The sequence below is a fragment of the Marmota flaviventris genome, chromosome 8 (assembly GCF_047511675.1).
Source record: "Marmota flaviventris isolate mMarFla1 chromosome 8, mMarFla1.hap1, whole genome shotgun sequence".
Taxonomy (NCBI): domain Eukaryota; kingdom Metazoa; phylum Chordata; class Mammalia; order Rodentia; family Sciuridae; genus Marmota; species Marmota flaviventris.
Genome location: NC_092505.1, coordinates 55,102,908 through 55,122,510, shown reverse-complemented (window position 1 = coordinate 55,122,510; position 19,603 = coordinate 55,102,908). Strand labels below are relative to the sequence as shown.

General features: G+C 42.8%; 1 protein-coding gene across 3 annotated transcripts in view; it reads left to right on the top strand.

Moving 5' to 3' along the window:
- LOC114093319 (kalirin) overlaps positions 1-19,603 on the top strand; it is a 450,305-nt gene that overhangs the window by 268,563 nt on the left and 162,139 nt on the right. For all 3 annotated transcript variants that reach the window (XM_071615264.1, XM_071615263.1, XM_071615265.1), the window contains exons 8-10: positions 1,199-1,330; positions 3,842-4,072; positions 19,458-19,580. In XM_071615264.1, the coding sequence (XP_071471365.1) occupies positions 1,199-1,330; positions 3,842-4,072; positions 19,458-19,580 (486 nt within the window). The remainder of the gene's footprint in view (positions 1-1,198; positions 1,331-3,841; positions 4,073-19,457; positions 19,581-19,603) is intronic.

Sequence of the window (19,603 nt, the reverse complement as noted above, 5' to 3'; positions counted from 1 at the left end):
ACTGTAGCTGACAGTGACACCAAGTCAAGCAGCTGAGTAGTTACAGAAGAGAATGGAATGCCAGAGCTGAGAGGAACCAAAGGAGTTAAATTTTATTTGATATTTTCTGACTTGGATTGGTTTGGATCAGAAGCAATTTTATTTGTATCTATTTTTTAATGTTATTTCCTTGGGTATTATCAGTCCTTCAGGGAAATTCATAAACCATGCTTTTTTTTTTAAGCTGGGGAGAAAAAAAAACTGATTCAAGACTATTTTTGTCTGTGCGTTTATTTAGGCAGCTCTTTATTGTCCTCCTATGGGCTATTCTAGGCAATGAGATAAAAAGGTATTTAGGCAATTAATTTAAATGGAGCTGTGCACCCAGGCGAAGGGAATCACAGACAGAACCATTCCAGACTGTTGGGTGAAGAATTATTTGCATTTTAAAGGTGTATTTTTCCACCCAATAAATCTGAGTGATTTCAGATAGCTCATCCTTTTGTGCATGGAGACCCATCGTCTTCCACAGTTGTTAATTTTAATTTTTAAGTAATTTGATGTCTGTTAAGATATGCGTCTATATATCACATCCCAGGAGCCATTGTCACTGTAGACACAGCACAGTCTGTTCCCCTATGCTGTTCTTCCTGCTCCCACCTGCAGGAACCTGACCCAAGTGGGAGTCTGTTGAGCCTTAGTCTTCATCCCCTGTGGGGACAGTCTCTGCAGAGTGCCACAGGTTCCTGGTAGACCTGCAGGAGGTGTTCTCTACTTCTCTTCACCACTCAGTGTGCACACAGAGCTTAAGTGTGGAGGCCTGTCATTACATTGCACGCAGTCCCTATTGGGTGCCTGTGGGTGTGCACAGAGCAAAAGGCTCCGGTGTACATGTGGGCTGTAGTGAGCGGTTCCCACACCTGTACCTTGCATTTGTTGTGTAACCTGGCAAGCCTTCAGATGACTTGTCTGGCCCCACAGTTGTATGACAAACCTCTCTGTGGAAACTATACTTCCCAAACAGCTGCCTGGCTTGGACTTCATCTTTCTAGGGGTTAGTGTTTGGCCAATTAAAGGAAAAAGCTGTGCCTGCTGTGATGGTCTCTGAAGACCAGTGGAAGTCCCTGTGCTCGTTCCCAGGGTGTCTAACCCTCTCTACATAACCCATGCATCCCCATCCCAGTGTTCCCACTCTCACTCACCTGGCATCTCCTTTCAGTTCTTGTCAGGAGTAGATGCTTGGTGCAAGATGTGCAGTGAAGGCGGCCTGCCGTCCGAGATGCAGGACCTGGAGCTGGCGATCCACCACCACCAGTCCTTGTATGAGCAGGTGACCCAGGCCTACACAGAGGTGAGAACCAAGAGGGGAGCCAGGGGTTCTGGGTATGCATGTATGCATATGAGTGTGTGGTAAGAGCCCTGCCTGTACATGGAATAGCCTGAGTTGGACTGAGAGGCAGGTTGTCTTCTTCCAGAGATACCTGTAGGGATCTTGGTCTGTGAATTATGGGTGTCCAGCCAGGAGCAGTTACAGATGGGGCCCTTAGCAAGCACCACTCCATTGTGCACGCATCCTCTCTCTCTGTCTCTCAAGGCATGTACCCACACACCTATCTCACCCTGTGGGTAAAGACTGGGCTTCCTTCTCTGTGGGGAGGAATGTGAGGAACCAGGCTTGGCTCCTGTGAATTTGCTTTCTGGTTTTACAGTTGGTGAATGAATATGTGCACACTAACCTTGCTGCCACTCCTTTTATGAAGCAGCTCCTCAAAAAAACTAATTTTCTTATTACAAGATCCAGAGAAAAACATGAGTAGAGTTAAGTGTGCAGGAGTGAGAAGCTGCCATGGATATGAGGACAAACTGAAAATCCTCTCCACAAAAAAAAAAAAAAAAAAAAAAAAAAAAAAATCAAAGGCAGGGAGATAACTACGAAGTTTGGAGAAAAACTTTTTGACATTCCTTTCAAAGTATAAAGGAAAGCTCTGTATGGGTGCATCATGTGGGTGTCCACAGGTAAGGAGGTTCACTCACTGGAGTGGATTCCAAGGAAGGGGCTTGAGGGATAGAAAGAGATGTGACTTGGGAAGCTGGGAGAGGAAGGGACAGTGAATGCAGATCTGGCCCATGCATTTCCTCTGGGGCAGGAGTGAGAGGAGAGTTTGTCAGAATGCATTCCCAGACCACATGTGTTAGACTCACGAGTGGCAGTTAAAGATGCAGATTTCTGGGTTTCATTCCAGACTGAAGCAGAATGTCAAGAAGTATGGCTTGGGACATAACATTTTAATAACTATTGTTTCAGGTGAGTTTGTTGCATGTGTAAAAGAACCACTAGCATTTTTGTCACAGTCAAAACTGAGTTTGTATCTCAGGTCCCCCATTTCCTAGCTATGTGACCTCAGGTAAGTCACATCCACTCAGGTTATTCTGTGAAATGAAGGTGGGAACACCTGCCTCCTGGGATGCGGTCAAGGGTTGTAAACACGATGCATGTAAGGCATGTGGCCCAGTACCTGACAGTGATCAGTACTAAACATGGCAACAGAGTTTTTCGTTGTCTAAGACACAAAGGAGGGGACTTGTGAGCCAAATCAGATCTCAGAAGCTCGGATTCAAATGGTCCCAAACTTTCTTTTGACAATATTGTGCCTCTACCCAGGGTTCGAGAATCTCTAAATTTATTCCAGAATAAAGAATCTCTAAATTTATGAAATACAGAAGTAGAAAGCACAAATGAGATTAATAATTTACTCACTGGTTCACACTGTGAGTTGTGGCTGTAATTATATAATGGAGGCTTTTCCAAGCCCACCTCAGAGGTCGGGGTGGTGCCAGCCTCCTACAGATGCGGAGACTGAGGCAGAGGCCTGGAACTCAGGTTGACTTGGATTTCCAGGACTTGGCCCTCCATCTCACATCTTCTGTTGAGAGAGAGGAAGAGGGAGAGGGAATGAATTTGCTCAGAATTCCCTGAAGAGGTCTGTCCTGGGATTGGTCATAGGATACTTATTCACATTTCAGGAGGGCATTACCTCTGCATTATAAGCTACCTCCCCAGCAATAAGTGATGGCAGACAGGGTGGGTGAGCTTGGGTGGGCAGTGGTGGTTTCCTCTCCCATTCATTCTACTCTAGTGCTCTCAATCACCCAGTCAGAGAGCATTCTGTGGCCTCATGTGCAGGATACCAACTGCCTATGTGATCCTCAACCCCCAGCCGAGCCTGAAGAAAGGGAAAGAAAATGATGTAGGGTCATAGACTGCCCCTCCTTCCCATCACAGGGTGGATATGGAAGCCCACCTCCATATGTTATCTCATTTAATACCACAACTCTGTGAGGTACGTGCCAATTTCATTTTTCCCCTGCAAACAAGGAAACTGAGGCCCAGAGTCTCTGATCATACATCTGGAAGTTTAGAGCCACATAGAGGATGTTGAGGGAGGAAGAGCAGGAAAGGATTTTATGGTGGTGACATATTTGACTTCATTTGTGAAATGAAGTTCTGCTGCCTGATGTTGTCTGTGAGTCATTCAAAATACTCATCCAGTGCCTGCTATGTGCCAGGCATTGTTCTAGACCTGGGGGGGGGGGGATGAACAAGGCAGAGTTCTTGCCCTTAGCAGCTAAAATTCATGAGGGTCTCATAGGCAGCTGGCCGTGGCTCCAGGCAACTTTTTTCCCTAGGACCTTCCCTCTCCTGGGCCATGGGCTGGGCACCGTGGCAGCTGTTGCTGGTTAACATGTGTCTTGGTTTTGATGAGCCTGGAGATGACTGAGATTCTCAGGCTTAACCAGGGACCCCTGGAGCAGACTTTCTTGCCTCTCTGGTTCCTTGACCTAAACTCTTTCCTTCCTGCAGGTCAGCCAGGATGGCAAAGCACTGCTGGATGTGTTGCAGCGTCCCCTGAGTCCTGGTAACTCTGAGTCCCTCACAGCCACAGCCAACTACTCCAAGGCAGTGCACCAGGTGCTGGATGTGGTGCACGAGGTGCTGCACCACCAGCGGCGGCTTGAGAGCATCTGGCAGCACCGCAAGGTGCGGCTTCACCAGCGGCTGCAGCTCTGCGTCTTCCAGCAGGACGTGCAGCAGGTAACAGGCTCTGCTCCCCTGCAGCCATCATCTGTCCCAAGAGACAGACTGAGTTCAAGTCCCTGACCTGTTGATCAGGCCCTATGGAAGCCCAGATTGATAGAGGGAAATGACAATTCATCCTGCAGCTATATCCCCACACCTTGCAAAAGAAACAAAACAAAGAAAAAAAACCACTGGATTTGTTAATTGCATGCTTTTTGCCTAAGCAGCTTGGAGACTGGACCTTCTTGCTGTATGATGTTGGAAAGGGAGGCTCAGTCTCAAGAGCAGCAATTCCTTGCAGCCATATACCATTTTTCTTTTGATGAGTTTGAACCTCACGCAGTTGGTAAGATTGCTAGACAGCTTGGGGGCTGCAGGATTATCTGAGCAATGGACCACATAAAGTGAGCTCACCTCTCCATCAAGTAGGGGCAGGATACAGGGATTTTCAGAAGATTATTGGCAAGTGGACCTGTGAAACTAGGTTTAAAACATGGGTTATCATCTGCTGTCCATTCCATGATTAGAGGTTGCTTTAACTGTTTTGCATTGTTACACCAGTCATGGCTTTCTCTTGACCACAAATAATGAAGAAATGGAAGCTGGGTGCAGTGGCACACTCTTGTAATCCCAGCTGCTTGGGAAGCTAAGATGGGTGGATTGTAAGTTCAAGACCAGCCTGGGCAACTTAGCAAGACCCTGTCTCAAAATGAAAAATAGAAATGTCTGGATTATAGCTCCATGGTAAAGCATCCCTGTGTTCAGTCCCCATTACTGCAAAAAAGAAAAGAAAAAAAAGAAGAAATGGAAGACAGCCTTGCCACAAATGCTCTTTCAGAAGGAATAAGCTATTCTTTTCCCCTTGTGCTTTCTGTTTCTGTCTCCTTGAAGATCCCAGGAGGGGGCCCTGAGATCTGATATAAGGGCCTGAGATGGGGATCAGTGTCACTTCCCTCTGAGTTTACAAGAGGTAGGCCAGGGGGCTTGGGCTCAAACTCCTGTTGCTAGACTTTCCTGTGGCTACCTTATAATTTCTGGATTATACAAATGGAATAATGATTCACTTTCCTTCTGTTCTTTCCTTCTGTGGTATTGACTGGGTCTAATGTACAAGTGAAGCAGAATAGGCATAGGAACCTGAGAACCCACTGTGTGTGTCTTCACAGCTGTTGCTGGGAAGGGCCCTGGTGCTGGAGGCCTGAGCAGACATGCAGGGTTGGGGGTCATCCCTAACACTGGGACACCTTCTGGCATGTGGGCGTCACTGTATAGTCGGCCCCAGGAATAGAGGGGCCTCTAGGCTCACTTCCCTTTGTTGGGCTTCCCAAACTCCCTTGCAGCACCTTCTGACTGGGACCATGATTGAGTCATCAGAGGGACACTTTATGAGGGAGGGCAGTGCTAATGTGCTGGCCCAGCTCTGAAACCCTGGTGGAGAATGGAGAAGCAGTGTCCAGCTCCTGAAATATCAAGCCATCCAGATAAATATATCACCCCTTAACACAGTATAGCAGGAGGCCATCTGTGATTGAGACAGAGTGAGGTATGTATCTTTGCAGGCACAAAAGAGGGGGCATGGGATGAACTCTCCATGACTCTCCAAGATGACCAAGTTGTGGACTGTGGATGGACAGTCTCCTGGGCTTTTCTTTATCTTCCTTCTGTTCTTAGGTCTGTGACACTAGGCTGGCTCTGGAGAGGTGCAGAGGAAATACAAGGAGGGCAGATGAAGGGGCTCCCCAAGAACAGGGGACATGCCATGCTTCAATTCTTGGGGAATGGCTGTTATCAGACTTTCCTGTGGAAACTGTGACATCTACACTAAAATGAAGAAAAAGCATAATAGCACTGCATGGGTGGCTACATCATACTCTAAAAAATGAGAGCCTTTCGATTTATATGTTGTGGGTACTACACAAAAGCAGTCAGAAGATTAGAAGGTAGGCGTGTGGGGGCTTGGGCTTTCTTTCCATGAGAACTGAATTCCCAGGTTGGTTAATTCTGTTGTTCTTTTCAGGAGATGTGACTGTGCCTTCTGAGAGCATGACTTCATTTACTGTTGTCCCACTTGCTCACATGCTCATTCACTCATCTGTGTATCTGACGCTGGCACAGATGCAAAGAAATTGTGGGAGAATGAGGGTGGCTAAATCTGGTGATGGGTCTCAGTTGTGTACCTGACATCCAAACAGCCATTACTGCCCAACAGGTGTCAGAGCTGTGCTTCAGAAGGGAACTGGACTCACACATTTGAGGGTGAAAGGGAGGGACTTGGTATTTGGTCTCTTGACTCCTAGCCATGCATGAGCCAGTCCTAGTTTTTAGGATCAGACTGGACAAATAATATTCTTGTCCCTTGTTTCCTCAAGGGAGTTGTGATTTTGATAAATACTTTCACCTTTGCATTACATTTCACGATCTTCAATCCTTGAATGCTTCTCTTATCTCCTTGCAAGTAGAAACCAGGGCTTCTTCCTCTCTCTGTCCCTTACAGTCTCTTTCTGTTTGCTGAATTTATCAAACTATTAGAGCATCCCAGTCTGGGCCTTGTGAAGTGAATACCATTTAGCCCTCATAATCCATCCAGTAGTAGCTTTGCTGGTGAGTAGCTGGAGGCTGCCTACAAGAATTGTGATATGAAAATCGTGAGTTTCCAAATGTTTCCATCCCGGGAAGAGGACACAGGGACACAGCCTCAGTGCTCATGAAGACACGCACATTTGAAAATATAAAGAACAAGGCTACCAGAGGATACTGATGAGGACATAGGGCAATAGTGAGTTGATAATAATAGCTATAGGCAAATGTGTTAGAGGTCAGAGGTAGAGAGATTGATGGACCTATACATGTATTCTGTACCTAAGGAACCTAAGTACATTTGAGATCCAGAGGTGTTTACTAAGTAGCTTTATGGGAATCTGGCATGTGAGCATCAGTGGCCAGGGCAATGCAGAATTGTGGGATACAAGCACAGGCTCTTGAATCTGCCTGAGTGTAAATCCTGTCCTCATGTGACTTGTCTTTGTGACCATGGGCAAATCCCTCCAGTTCATGGTGCTTCAGTTTCTTCACCTGTAAAACAGGACCACCACCAACAGTACCCGTCTCACGAGACAGATTGCAATACCAGAACTGCCTGTAAAGCAAGTAGTAAATCCTCCTTCTTTGAGTGGTCCTCGGGCGCCCCCTGGTGCTTGTGCTTTCGGGGGCACCTAGCCTGATTTTCCTGTTTCTACAACAGCAGCTGCTATGTTGGTGGGTTGATTCCATTTCATTCAGAGACAAATTTCAGAGCTGCAAAGGACTGAAAGAGCATCTAGAAACTGAGACCCAGAGATATACAGTAGCTTGGCCATAATCACACAGCTAGCTAGAACACCTTCTGACACAGGTGTTCTAGAGAAATGTGACTTCTGGGAGCATGGAAAAGCCACAGGAGGAAGGAGGCAGGGAGACAGAGGAAGTGAATGAGAGAGGGAAAAACACACATCACTCAGGAAGGGGGGAGAATGAAGGAAAAGGAAAAGAGGCTTAAGACAGAGGGAAATAAAACAGGTATAGCTGGGATGGGAGGAGAAAGGAAGGAAGAAGGTGAAGGGAAAGACAAGAAAGAGACTGGTACCCCATTGTAGGGAGCATGCCAGCCTCTGCCTGCCTGACTTTTTGCCCAGTTACCACTTCTGGCTGTGGGAATATTTTTTCCCTCCAAGGATTCAAATTATAGTAAAGAAAAAAAAAGATAAAGGCCAGTGAAGAGGAGATTCTGTTTAAATATCTGCTGCCGGAGCTGGCCAGACACCTTTCCTTTGGGTCCCACCAGGTGTATTCTCAGCTTTCTCTTCCCTGCTGACCTGGGGAATGATGGAAATAAGTCTGTATTTTTTTTTTTTTTTTTTGGAAAAAGGAATGGAATTTTTTTAGATAAAAAAGCATATAAATTTTTATTTAAAATGTGAGTTGCATTTGAAAGTCATCATGATGCTTACTGCTTATTTTCTTTTTTAAACTTTTAAAAATTAAATTTATCTTTAACTGACACATAAAAACAAAACTTTTTTATGTTAATGAAGTTATGTGTGATATTTTGATACATGTATACCTTATGTAATTTAAAATTTGTTGTTTTTAGGTATGTATGACAGTAGGGTGTATTTTGACATATTATACACACATAGGATTTAACCCATTATAACTTTGATCACATTCTTGTGGTTAAACATGGTGTGGAGTTGCACTGATCTTATATTCACGTATGAACATAGGAAAGTTCAGTCCGAATCATTCTGGAAATAAGTCTTAAAGGTAAAATTTGGAGTCATTAAGCTAAAAGAGGCATGGATAGGGCATGCCTCCAAAACTATTGCTGGCAGAATAATTTTCAGTCCTATTTTGTTTCTCTAGCTTAGTAGAGGACAGTACTAATGTCTGTAGTGGCACTCCACGACAGCATCACTGGTCTCCCCCTTTTATTATTCTCCCCTCACTCCTCCGTTTCCCATGTGTGTGAAAGGGCTAATTCAACTCCAGATAGACCTGACTTGTGAGGAGAAACAAGGACTAACTACATGCTTGCTCTTTTTGAGAGCTGCCAATTCCATTCCATTTTCCATTAGCCAGAGCAATGTTCTCAGAGTACCCCCTACAGGCTGTCTTACTCAGCCTCCCCCATTCTTCCTTGTCTTTCCCATGGTTTTTACCCCTTTTTTTGCAAAATAAATCTGCAAGTTGTTTTGGAACATACTATATGCAAGTACCTGTTTCAGGAGATTGAAGTGTCTACCTCAAGTGCAGACACACATACCTAAGGACTTTTAAATGGCACGTGGCTATCTGGGTTCCGGGCCAAAGTAGTAAAACAACAATGAGCTGGTGGAGTTGGAGCAGAGAGTTCCCTCTGGTGGGGCTAAGGGCTGAGGTATCACTAGTCCTTGGAGCACAGGTAGGGAAGCTGGGGGTGGTGTTCTTGAGGAGGGCCTGAAAGCAGGGAGCTAAGTTACAGGCAGGGGACAGAGGAGAAGTCTAACAGGATGCTGCCTCTTGGCAGTGATGGTGGGAGGTGAGTCTGAAGGGGCTAGGTGAATTCTTGGTGGTGTGAACATACTATGACACATTGGAGGCTCCTGTGTCTTCCCTTAAAAATAGTGTCTTGCTTTTAAGCCATTCCACTCAGGTGGCAGAATTTATCAGAACCTAGTGACTTATTCTGAATCTATGAAAATTAATATTTTTACTGGATAATTTTTTAAATGTTCTAATTAGTTATACATGACAGTAGAATGCATTTTGACATGTTGTACATAAATGGAGCATAATTTTTTTCCTCTGGCAATACATGGTGCTGAGTCACAACAGTAGTGTAATAATGCATGTATATAGGGTAATAATGTCTGTCTTATTCTACCATCTTTCCCATCTCCACCACCCCACCCCTCTCCTCACTTCCCTCTGCACTCTCCAAAGTTCCTTCATTCTTCCCTACCCCATCCCACCCCCACCCCCCCACTATGGATCAACATCTGCTTATCAGAGAAAACATTCGGCCTTTGGTTTTTTGGGATTGGCTTATTTCCCTTAGCATGACATTCTCCAGCTCTATCCATTTACCTGCAAATGCCATAATTTCATTCTTCTTTAAGAATCAGTAATATTCCATTGTGTGTATGTACCACATTTTCTTTATCCATACATCTGTTGAAGGGCATCTAGGTTGGTTCCATAGTTTAGCTATTGTGAATTCAGCTGCTATAAACATTGATGTGACTGCGTCACTGTAGTATGCTGATTTTAAGTCCTTTGGGTATAAACCAAGGCCTGGGATAGCTGGGTCAAACAGTGGTTCCATTCCAAGTTTTCTGAGGAATCCCCATACTGCTTTCCACACTGGTTGCATCAATTTGCTGTCCCACCAGCAATATATGTGTGCCTTTTTCCCCACATCCTCATCAGCACTTGTTATTACTTGTATTCTTGATAATGCTATTCTGACTAGAGTGAGATGAAATGAAAATTAATTTTGAAGTCCGTAGTTCCTCTACTGCAAATGGATAGGGCAGTACAAATCTCATCTGCTTCGATCAATTTTTCTGGAGCCTCATGTGAAAACTTAGAACTTTTCTTATGTCAATTCTTGCTTGCCAAAGAGTGTCTGAAAGGGATTTGAGAGTAATTTTAAAAAAACAAAAACTCCAAATAGTCTTTCACCAGCTGTAGTGACTATAGCTCCTTAATCATTCTAAACTAAGTTGGTCATTGTGCAATCCAACTGACAGCTTTGGATAATACACAATGAGCACTGTGGGTTGCTCTCAGAATGATTAGTGGTTAAGAAAAAAAAAAAAGTGACCAGAATAATAATGGGTACAGAAACTTTCTCTTCCCATAAGAAGGAAGAATGAAAATATCTAAGAAACCAAGGCTCAGGGCCATCTTCTGTACCCAATCAGATCAGAGAATGCACACATGGGGGAACCATCTTCAAAGTTTGAAACATACTGGTTAATTGGATTCAAACATCAGAGGGAAGACTGGTTCCAGGCCTGAGATTCTGTTACCTAGATTAAATGTGTCTATAAAATTCATGTTGTTCAAAGCTCAGGATTCCTCATGTGTGTAAATAAATGTGATCGAACATCTAATTCCATCACTTGGTTTTTCTTATTTTATACATATGAGGCAGATAGCAGTCCCCCCTGCCTTTTTTTTTAAATACTGGGGGTTGAACCCAGCAACTATTTACCACTGTGCTACAACTCCAGTCTTTTTTATTTTTTATTTTGAAACAGGGTTTTGCTAAGTTGCTGAGGGTCTAAGTTACTGAAGCTGGCCTTGTCCTTACAGTCCTGCCTGAGCCTCCCAAATTGCTGGGATTACAGGTGTGTGCCACTGTGCACTGCTGGTTCCCATTTTTCTGATGAAGAAATTGAGGTTTAGGAAAGATTAAATAAACTTCCAGGGTCATACAGCTAGTGGCAGGTCAGGGAGTCAAACCCAAGTCCACCTAACATCAAAGTCCATGCTCGTTAGCCTCCCTGCTTTCAGGAACTGTGCTGGGTGATGGGAAAAGAGAAAAACACCCTGACCTTGAGAGATTTATAATTTTATGCTGGAATATCACTGATCAAAGGGCCCTGATAGATTAATTGGTCCCAAAGGATGAGATTTGCACAACAACCTACAGCTACTGACAGCCTGAGATTAATCCTCAGACTACCTGAGCTATAAGACAGTCAGACTCCAATACTCCTTTCCAGATGTCCCATCATTTAAAAATTACAGCTGTTTATCTGTAGCACAAATTACCCTAAAACAGTTACTACCCATTCTCATTTATTTTTCAGTTACAGTCACATTAACTCAGCCTTGCTGATGCTGATCTTTGTGGCCTATATCTTGAAGGATATTCATTTGCTGTAGTAGTAATCAGAAACTTTAAAGTTTTCAGCTTCATTTTGTGGTGGTTGTTGTTTTTCTAATTAGTTATACACGATGGCAGAATTCATTTCGATTCATTGTACACAAACGGAGCACAACTTTTCATTTCTCTGGTTGTACACCATGTAGAGTCACACCGTCCGTGCAATCATCCATGTACTTAAGATAATGATGTCCAACTTATTCTGCCATCTTTCAGCTTAGTTTTTTGATGGCAATCCTCTGATCATTTGGACAATTTCAAGTAGATAATAGATGCTTTTTTGTGGCAGAGTAAAAGCCCAGAAAGAGGGCAGGGAGGAGGCTTAGAGGAATCTGGGAGGGAGGAAAAGATGGAAGGTCCTGCTCCACAGGGTTGCTTTCTGGTTGGAGTGAGGTAGATGTCCCCCCTTTCCCTTTGGTGTCACCATCTTCGGGCCATCTTCTATCCCTCTTCCCTAGGAGGAGGTAGAACTGAGAGCTCTGGGCTCCACTCCTCTCTGTGTGCTCCCAGCCTTTGCAGGCTAGAGAGTGAGCTAGAGGCTCCTCACTGGCCTGCTCAGACCCTTCCTGTCTGAGGACTTCATGGACTACTAGCCCCTCTTCTCCCGATTACTCCATAGCGCACCCTGCTGGCTGTGCCTTTGCCCTACTTCATGCCTGCTTCATGCCCCTTTCCTACCCCAGCCTTCTTCCTTGGTATTCACGTTGGTATTTACTTTGTTTTTCTTAATGCAAACACTATTCTGACAGAAAGTGGTTTTTCTATGGTGAGCATCTACCAAGAAAGGACCTGAGCACCTCCTTCCAGCAGGTATGGGAGGCTGGTGAGGCCTGGGACGCAGTGAGAGGAGGAAGTCGCCCCAGGAGTTACCGAGCCTCAGGTCTTCCTCTCTACAGTAAATTTTTAACATCCTTAATGTCCTCAGTCATTTTTTAAAATTTATTATGTTAATGCATGACTAATTGGTCACCATCCAGAATCGCCTCTTTCTGATAACCCCTGTGCTTATTGTATCCTTGACCTCAACCTGCTAATTCTGGAAATATGAATACAAGGCTAAAGGATAAACAAAAAAAGCTATGGAAGGATTCTGAACAGAGAAAAAAACATGATCAGGGTGAAGTCTGAGGTAATCTGGGTTGGAGTGGAGAGAGACTAGGAGCCACAGTCATAGTGTGTCATAGAATAGGCATGGATCTGAGAGCATTTATTTAAAAATAGATAAAAACTGCTGTCCATTTTGTTATAGGAAACAGGAGGTGTCAAGTGTGAATATGGATTTGTTTTTCTCTAGTGTGGTCCTTGGACTTCTGGCATTAAAGTCATCTAACAGAGTGGAGGTCTTGTCAAACCCACAGATCATGAGGCCCTATGCCACACATTCTGTTTCAGAATCTGAGGGTGAGTTGCATCTATATTTTAGAGCCTCAGATGAGATTCCAAAGTTCAAAACCTCTGATAAATGTTGCAAGCCTTAGTGATGAGAGGCGTACTACACCATAGACTGGCATCAAGTCCCGAGGCTGAGGAGATTCTCTCAGGGAGATAGCGGTTACCCCAGCCTCAGCTTTGTTGGGAAAAGACAGGTGCAGGATGGCTGGGTATTTGCAGGGCCAGGGGTTGGGGGTGGCTGAGACTTAGGGTCCTCGGATTCTCAGCTGGCTTCTACCCAGCTTTGAGTCTGTCAGGAGAAAGGACTGCAACTCTCAGGGGAAGGAGAGTCTATATACCTGCTAATGAGTTTTAGCTCAGTTTTCTCAGAAAAGTGATGGCTTTTCCTGCCATAGTAAGACATTTATTTTGATCATACTTGTTCCAAAGAGGGAACAGAAAATGACTTACTGGTAATTGGACATTCCAAGTGGCACTAGCATGTGCTCGAATCAAAGCCCGACTGGAAGTTGGGTGGCACTTACTGTTCCCTCAGGAACTAACGCTCAGTGTGCTGTGCAAGGAGACAGAAATAATGAATTGAGGGACTCTCCTGGGTGCTCTTACACATCGTGTGTACTTGAGCCTTTAACAACAAAATGTGTTACAGATGCCTGATGGCACATAAACACTCCTTCATTGGCCTCAGAATGGCTTTCCAAACTAGTGGGGTGGGGACCTGGGACATCAGGAAATAGGAGTGGAAAGGGAGGAGTTTTTTCATGTACATAAAGCATCAAATTCCTTGTTTTTCTTACTGTGGATCAAATTATGACAAATTTAATAGCATATTTTGAATAAGATGCTTTATCAGAGAAAGCCAAATGAGAGAATGAGAGGATTAGGATTCTGATTCCACATTTGTTCACAAAATGTCTTCATTTCCTTTCATGGTTTTTGCCCTTTATTACACAGGAAGCTCCAAAATCAGATTTAAAATATATAGTTATCAATGAACCTTTTTAAATTTTTTTGTTTATATGCAATGCTAAGAATCAAACCCAGTGCCTCACACATGCTAGGCAAGTGCTCTACCACTGAGCCACAACTCTAGCCTGCCCAAAATGAGATTTTTAAGTTTTCTTACTTATCCAGCAAACACTGTTTGAGAACACAACAGTGAACCAAACAAAAGCCTCTCTACCCATATAGAATCTTACACTTGGAGGTAGAAATTAAACAACACCCAAACCAAACAAATATGCACTTGCCCATCATCTCATGATAGCCAGTGATGTGTGAGTGGGGAACCAAATGAACACACAATGGGGATGGGTTTAAAAAGAGGGTCCAGGCCCATGGAGCAGGACCTACAAATCCCTCAAGACCAGAATGGTCTCCCATTAATTCAGTCACATTCATGGCCACTGTTCGGAGATGATCAATAATTCTCTTCTAAAAGATTTTTTTCCCTTCTCCTTGGCAACTAGAAAGGACTGTCTCCTGCCCTGAAAAATATTCCAACTTGATTGTATGCTGGTTGAAATAAACATAATTAGATGAGAAAGAAAGGGGGTGATTAAGAAATCATGGATAATGGTTTTTAGATTGGTTCCCAAATTTGGTTCAAAATGTGAGTGTCTTTCTTAGAAAAGGCTTTCTGGGAAAGGACCAGTTTCTAGTTGGGGCAAGAGAAAAGAAGTAGAGCTTTACAGGTTGCCTACTGTAATGTTGAGTCTTGGTTGACCTGTGCTATTATTCCCAGTGACTGGGCAAAATTAGTCATCTTCAGAATGGGGCAGCATAATTTTGCCCAAGAGGAGTAGAGCAGGAGTCTCAGTCACACAGGCATATGACAATTTATAGTCATGAACATTCACTGTTTATCTCCCAAGTATGAGGTACAGGCAGGATGCTACATAGTGGGTGATGGGAAGATTCAGTATGAAAATTCCACCCTCCTTTTGTTCCCCTGGAACTCCCTGCCAAGTGGGGAAGTGAGGGCCAGAGGGTGTGGAGGTGCACGAAGACACAGCTTTGAAGTAAGGGGTGCTGAGATAGAGTTGCAATGGAAATGGGAAGCAGGCTAATGTTCAGCCCAAAAACATATGCCAGAGGGATCCACCTGAGTTCAGTTCAGCTGAACATGTACGAAGCAACAACTCTTGTACAGTGCTATGCCATGTCCTGGGATTATAAGGAGGTTGGAGTTCAGCAGGAGAAGACAGGCCTGTGGGCCATAATTGTTTGAACAGAATTAAAATAAAGCAACAGCCACCCAGCCTGGATGGTTACTAAAGAATAGAGGATTTCCACAGACAGGGATTCCGAGAAGGAGCTTCAAAGGTGACTAGGAGGCAGGCTGGGGAGTGGGTATAGGGAGAAAAGGGATATAGACATTCAAGGGAAGGGGACAGTGAGATGAGAACCAGCCTCTAAGGTGCTGAGGGGTGAGGCAGGAGCTCGCTGGAGATGGGGTGGAGAGTGAGTGGACTTCAGTGTCAGGTTAATGGGCTGCTCAAAAACTATGCCACAGTGAAAAGCCCCTTTAATAATGTATAGATTGATTCCACTTAAGTTTGGGGTTGTGTTTTTAAAATGGATTTTTTATTAGTAGTATACAGCTAGATTAACAATATGTAATTTATTTTAAGCCTTAACATGTAAATTACTTCTTTAAAATTAAAGGCACAGTTTGCCAGAATCAGATTGACAACTGTCATTGGAAGCCACTTCCCACTCAAGTTCAGGGGCACAGCTGTCATTTATGAAAATGAGAGCATAAGTATGGAAGGAGAAAAAAGTCTTAGGAAAAATCTGTCATGCTGTTCTACTTCTTGTTACTCATTTGCTTCTGCTCCAGTGACTAGCTTTGTCTTCTACCCAGCTATTCAAGCCCTGGCCTTGGGGTCAGCCTTGCTATTGGCCTCTCCAGCATCACCACACTAAATTATCAAATCCTGGCATTCTTTCCCCAAACCTGTCTCCCCATAGTCACTGACTTTGGCCTTGTCTGAGCTACCATCAACTCTTACCAGAATTTCTGTGGTCACCTCCTGTTTTCCTGTGTCTACTCTTGCTTCCCTCCAATTGATATTCCGTAAAACTTGCTAACTTAGAACAAGATTTTTTAAATGCAGATCAGGTGATACCTCTCTTTTTGCACTTTTGGTGGTTCTCAGAATGAACACTTAAATCTCCTATTCAGCACAACAGGACTTTCTACAGCCAGGTTTCATCTTCTCTGGGTGCTTTTCTAACTTATTCCCTATCCAAGCCATGTTGGACTTTTTAATGTCTAACTTAGTTTAAGTCCCACTCTCAGATCTCCACCAAACCTTACTTCTTCAGAGAGGTGTTTCTTGACCACCCCAGCTAGGATCCAATTGTTGGCATTTTACACCTTTGCAATTAATGAGGAGTTGTGTGATTTAGTGACCAGTACTTATTACCTCCATAGCCTGAGTTACTGGAGGCTAGACCATGCCTGCCTATATACTATAGCACGCACTATTTCTTATCTGTTCAAAGTCATTGACAGATATGAATAACTATCATTCTGTACCAACATGACTATTACTGGTCATTGAGTATCTTAAATATAATCTTATATTTAAGAGAAACGAGGAGTACCTAGATGGATGATCATACTGCAGTAACAACTAGATTTTGGCTAGAAAGTCAATTTATTCTTCATCCAGTGGTGCTCAGATTCTGGGGCTTGGCTTGCATTAACTAGACTCACCAAAACTGATAGATATCTAGAATTCTAATGCTGCAAATTAATTTTTGGTGTGTAATATAATTGTCAGGTATGCTAGTTTCTGCTCAGAGTCACATTCCTCTGCTGTGCAGAATCTACCTACAAAGCTGGGCTGTGTTTCCAGGGTTGGAGAACATGAAACCAGAGTCAAGAGAGTTTATGGTCTGAATGTGCGCATTGAGCAATGAGAGCTCTAAATGATTTGGCTGGAAACAAAACATTCAAAAACCAGTATTTTTAAAAAGACCTCAAATAATATGCTTATCCATCCTTGGGTACTTTCTCTGTCTTTATGTATTACTAAAGTAATTTTGTTCACTTCCTAAATCATTTGCTTTTTTATTTGTTAGGCTGGTTTTCAAGCAGCCCCTGAATCTTTATCCAGGTTGCATATATTTTCCCCACAGCTTCAGTTCTACCAGCAGAAGTTGCACTAAGAGGTGACAATAAAAGATCACAGAACCAAGTTATGTTTAAATGGAGGAAAAGTCTTTCAGATATGAAATAAATAGGATTTTAAGTGGTAAAGGCATAGCTAATTAAGTAAACTAAATGCCACTAACTAAAAATGAATTGATATTTTAAAGAAAGCAATGCCACTTAGAAAGGAAACAAATTCCTTAAAAAACAAAAAGGTTTAAAAGTTGTGCACTCCAGGGAGTGCAAAAAGGAGCTGTGTATGCACTAGTAGATGAAACATATGCCTCTTCAATCAGTGTTATAGAATAACCAATTTTCTTAAAACTAGAGATAAAAAATGAAATAAGATAAATTTATGAAAATATTGGGAGATAAGGTCATACTTATCTAAATTTTAAAAAAATGTGATATGAAAAATCTGTTATAAATTCCAAAAGCACTCATGAAAGGATACAAGATAACTCTTTTATATATGAAAAAATATTTCTCAAACCTCAATTCATTATCAAAAGGGACTAATAAAAGTTTAAATATGCATCAAAATTCTGTAACTTAAACTATGATACAATATCTGGGGAACTTTGTGCCTAGAAATATTTATCATTGGCCTTGTATACCAAAGCTTTTAATTCCCTTTATGAGACAATATCATGAGATGTAATTGTGGCAGGCCAAGTAAAAATATACTCTCTTATAATTCTAACGAAATAATTCTAACGAAATGTAGGTTTTTCTAAGAAACACTCAAGATTTCCTTTCCATTCTGCTTACAGTGTGTGCAAAAGGTGAAATACCAGCATTATCATAATTACTTTTTACAGATGGGAATCCAATATATTATTTTAAAAAATACATTACCAGAATGTTATATAAAGTATTTACAATATTCATACCTAATGTTTAGATAAACAACCATTTTGGATAATAGTGGATAATTATCTGACCTTTCATCTTTGTTACATGAATGCTTGCCTAAACCTCATTTTTTACATTTACATAGATCTGTCTCTGAACTGCAGTATGTTGGTATGGACTTTGGGATGATGTCACTAAAGACTTTGAAGACCTCTGTACTTTGCACATTTCAGACATTGATTAACCTAAATGCCAGAGTAAGCGAAGTCAAAGGCTGGATTCTGTAGAGCCTGAACTCCCATACCTGTAGGCCATGGAACAATTTGGTCCACCTCTGCTTGCCACAGGGCAGTCTGTGTAAGAAACAGGAATCAATGGAAGCATCCTTTTTAACAGACACAGTTCATCTAAATCACTTCCCAAAAAGTCCTTCTAAACTCTGAGAAGTCCATTACATCATTAATCAAATGTTTAGTTAATAGCCAGCGGGAGCAGAATGGGCTCGGTTGAGTGTTGGCAGAATCCTGGCAGGTGTGTCTATACTATAATTCTGATTTACTGAGTGCCCAGCTCTTCAGAGACCAGAAATGAACTTCTTTCCTTCCCCCTGGGATATACATATTTTTTGTGAAGCCATCTGTGAGAATACAAAGAGAGTGCAAAGACCTTTGTCCCTGCTGCATTTCAAGGCTTTACTCAGGGGTTTCCAAGCCCTCTCCCAAGTGCCCCTCGGAAACATATTTTCTCACTTTCTCATTATCCCCTCACTTGTGCTTTTACTGCCCCAGCCACGTCTGCTCCAATTTTTATATACATTAAGACTAGTATCCTTGGACCAAATCACTAGACTTATAAATTTTTTATTTGTTATGTTTAGATATACATGATAGTAGAGTGTGTTTTGATATATTATACATACAGGAATATCACTTCCCATTCTTATGGTTGGACATGATGTAGAGTTACACTGGTCATGTATTCATATATGAACATAGGAAAGTTATGTCCTATTAATTCTACTGTCTTTCCCATTCCCATCTCCCCTCCTTTCCCTTCATTCCCCTGTGCCTGATCCAATGAATTTATATTCTTTGCTCCCCCTCCCTTATTATATGTTTGCATCCACATATCAGAGAGAACATTTGGCCTTTGATTCTTTGGGATTGGCTTATTTTACTTGGCATGATAGTCTCCAGTTCCATCTATTTATTGGCAAATGCCATAATCTCATTCTTCTTTATGGCTGATTAATATTCCATTGTGTGTATGTACCACATTTTCCTTATCTGTTCATCTGTTGTGGAGCATCTCGGTTCCATAGCTTGGCTATTGAAATCACTAGATTTTTAAGCCTGGAAGAACATGGCGTCTCCAATACTTACTATAAGAATCATAGGACATTATATTGCCAATGACTGCTGAAATCCCTTGTGTTCATAGTGGGCTAAACATTTCCACCAGACTGCTCTTGCTGAAGCTGAGGGATGGGGAGTAGGTAGGACTGAAGCAGTTGCACGTATTGTTATATTTATTTCCTTTTTCTGGGAATCATTGTTTCTGTTTTCTTCTCTGGCCAGGTGTTGGACTGGATTGAAAACCATGGTGAGGCCTTTCTCAGCAAACACACTGGGGTTGGGAAGTCCCTCCATCGAGCTCGAGCCCTGCAGAAGAGACACGATGACTTTGAAGAAGTGGCTCAGGTGAGATGTTTGTGTGTGTGATG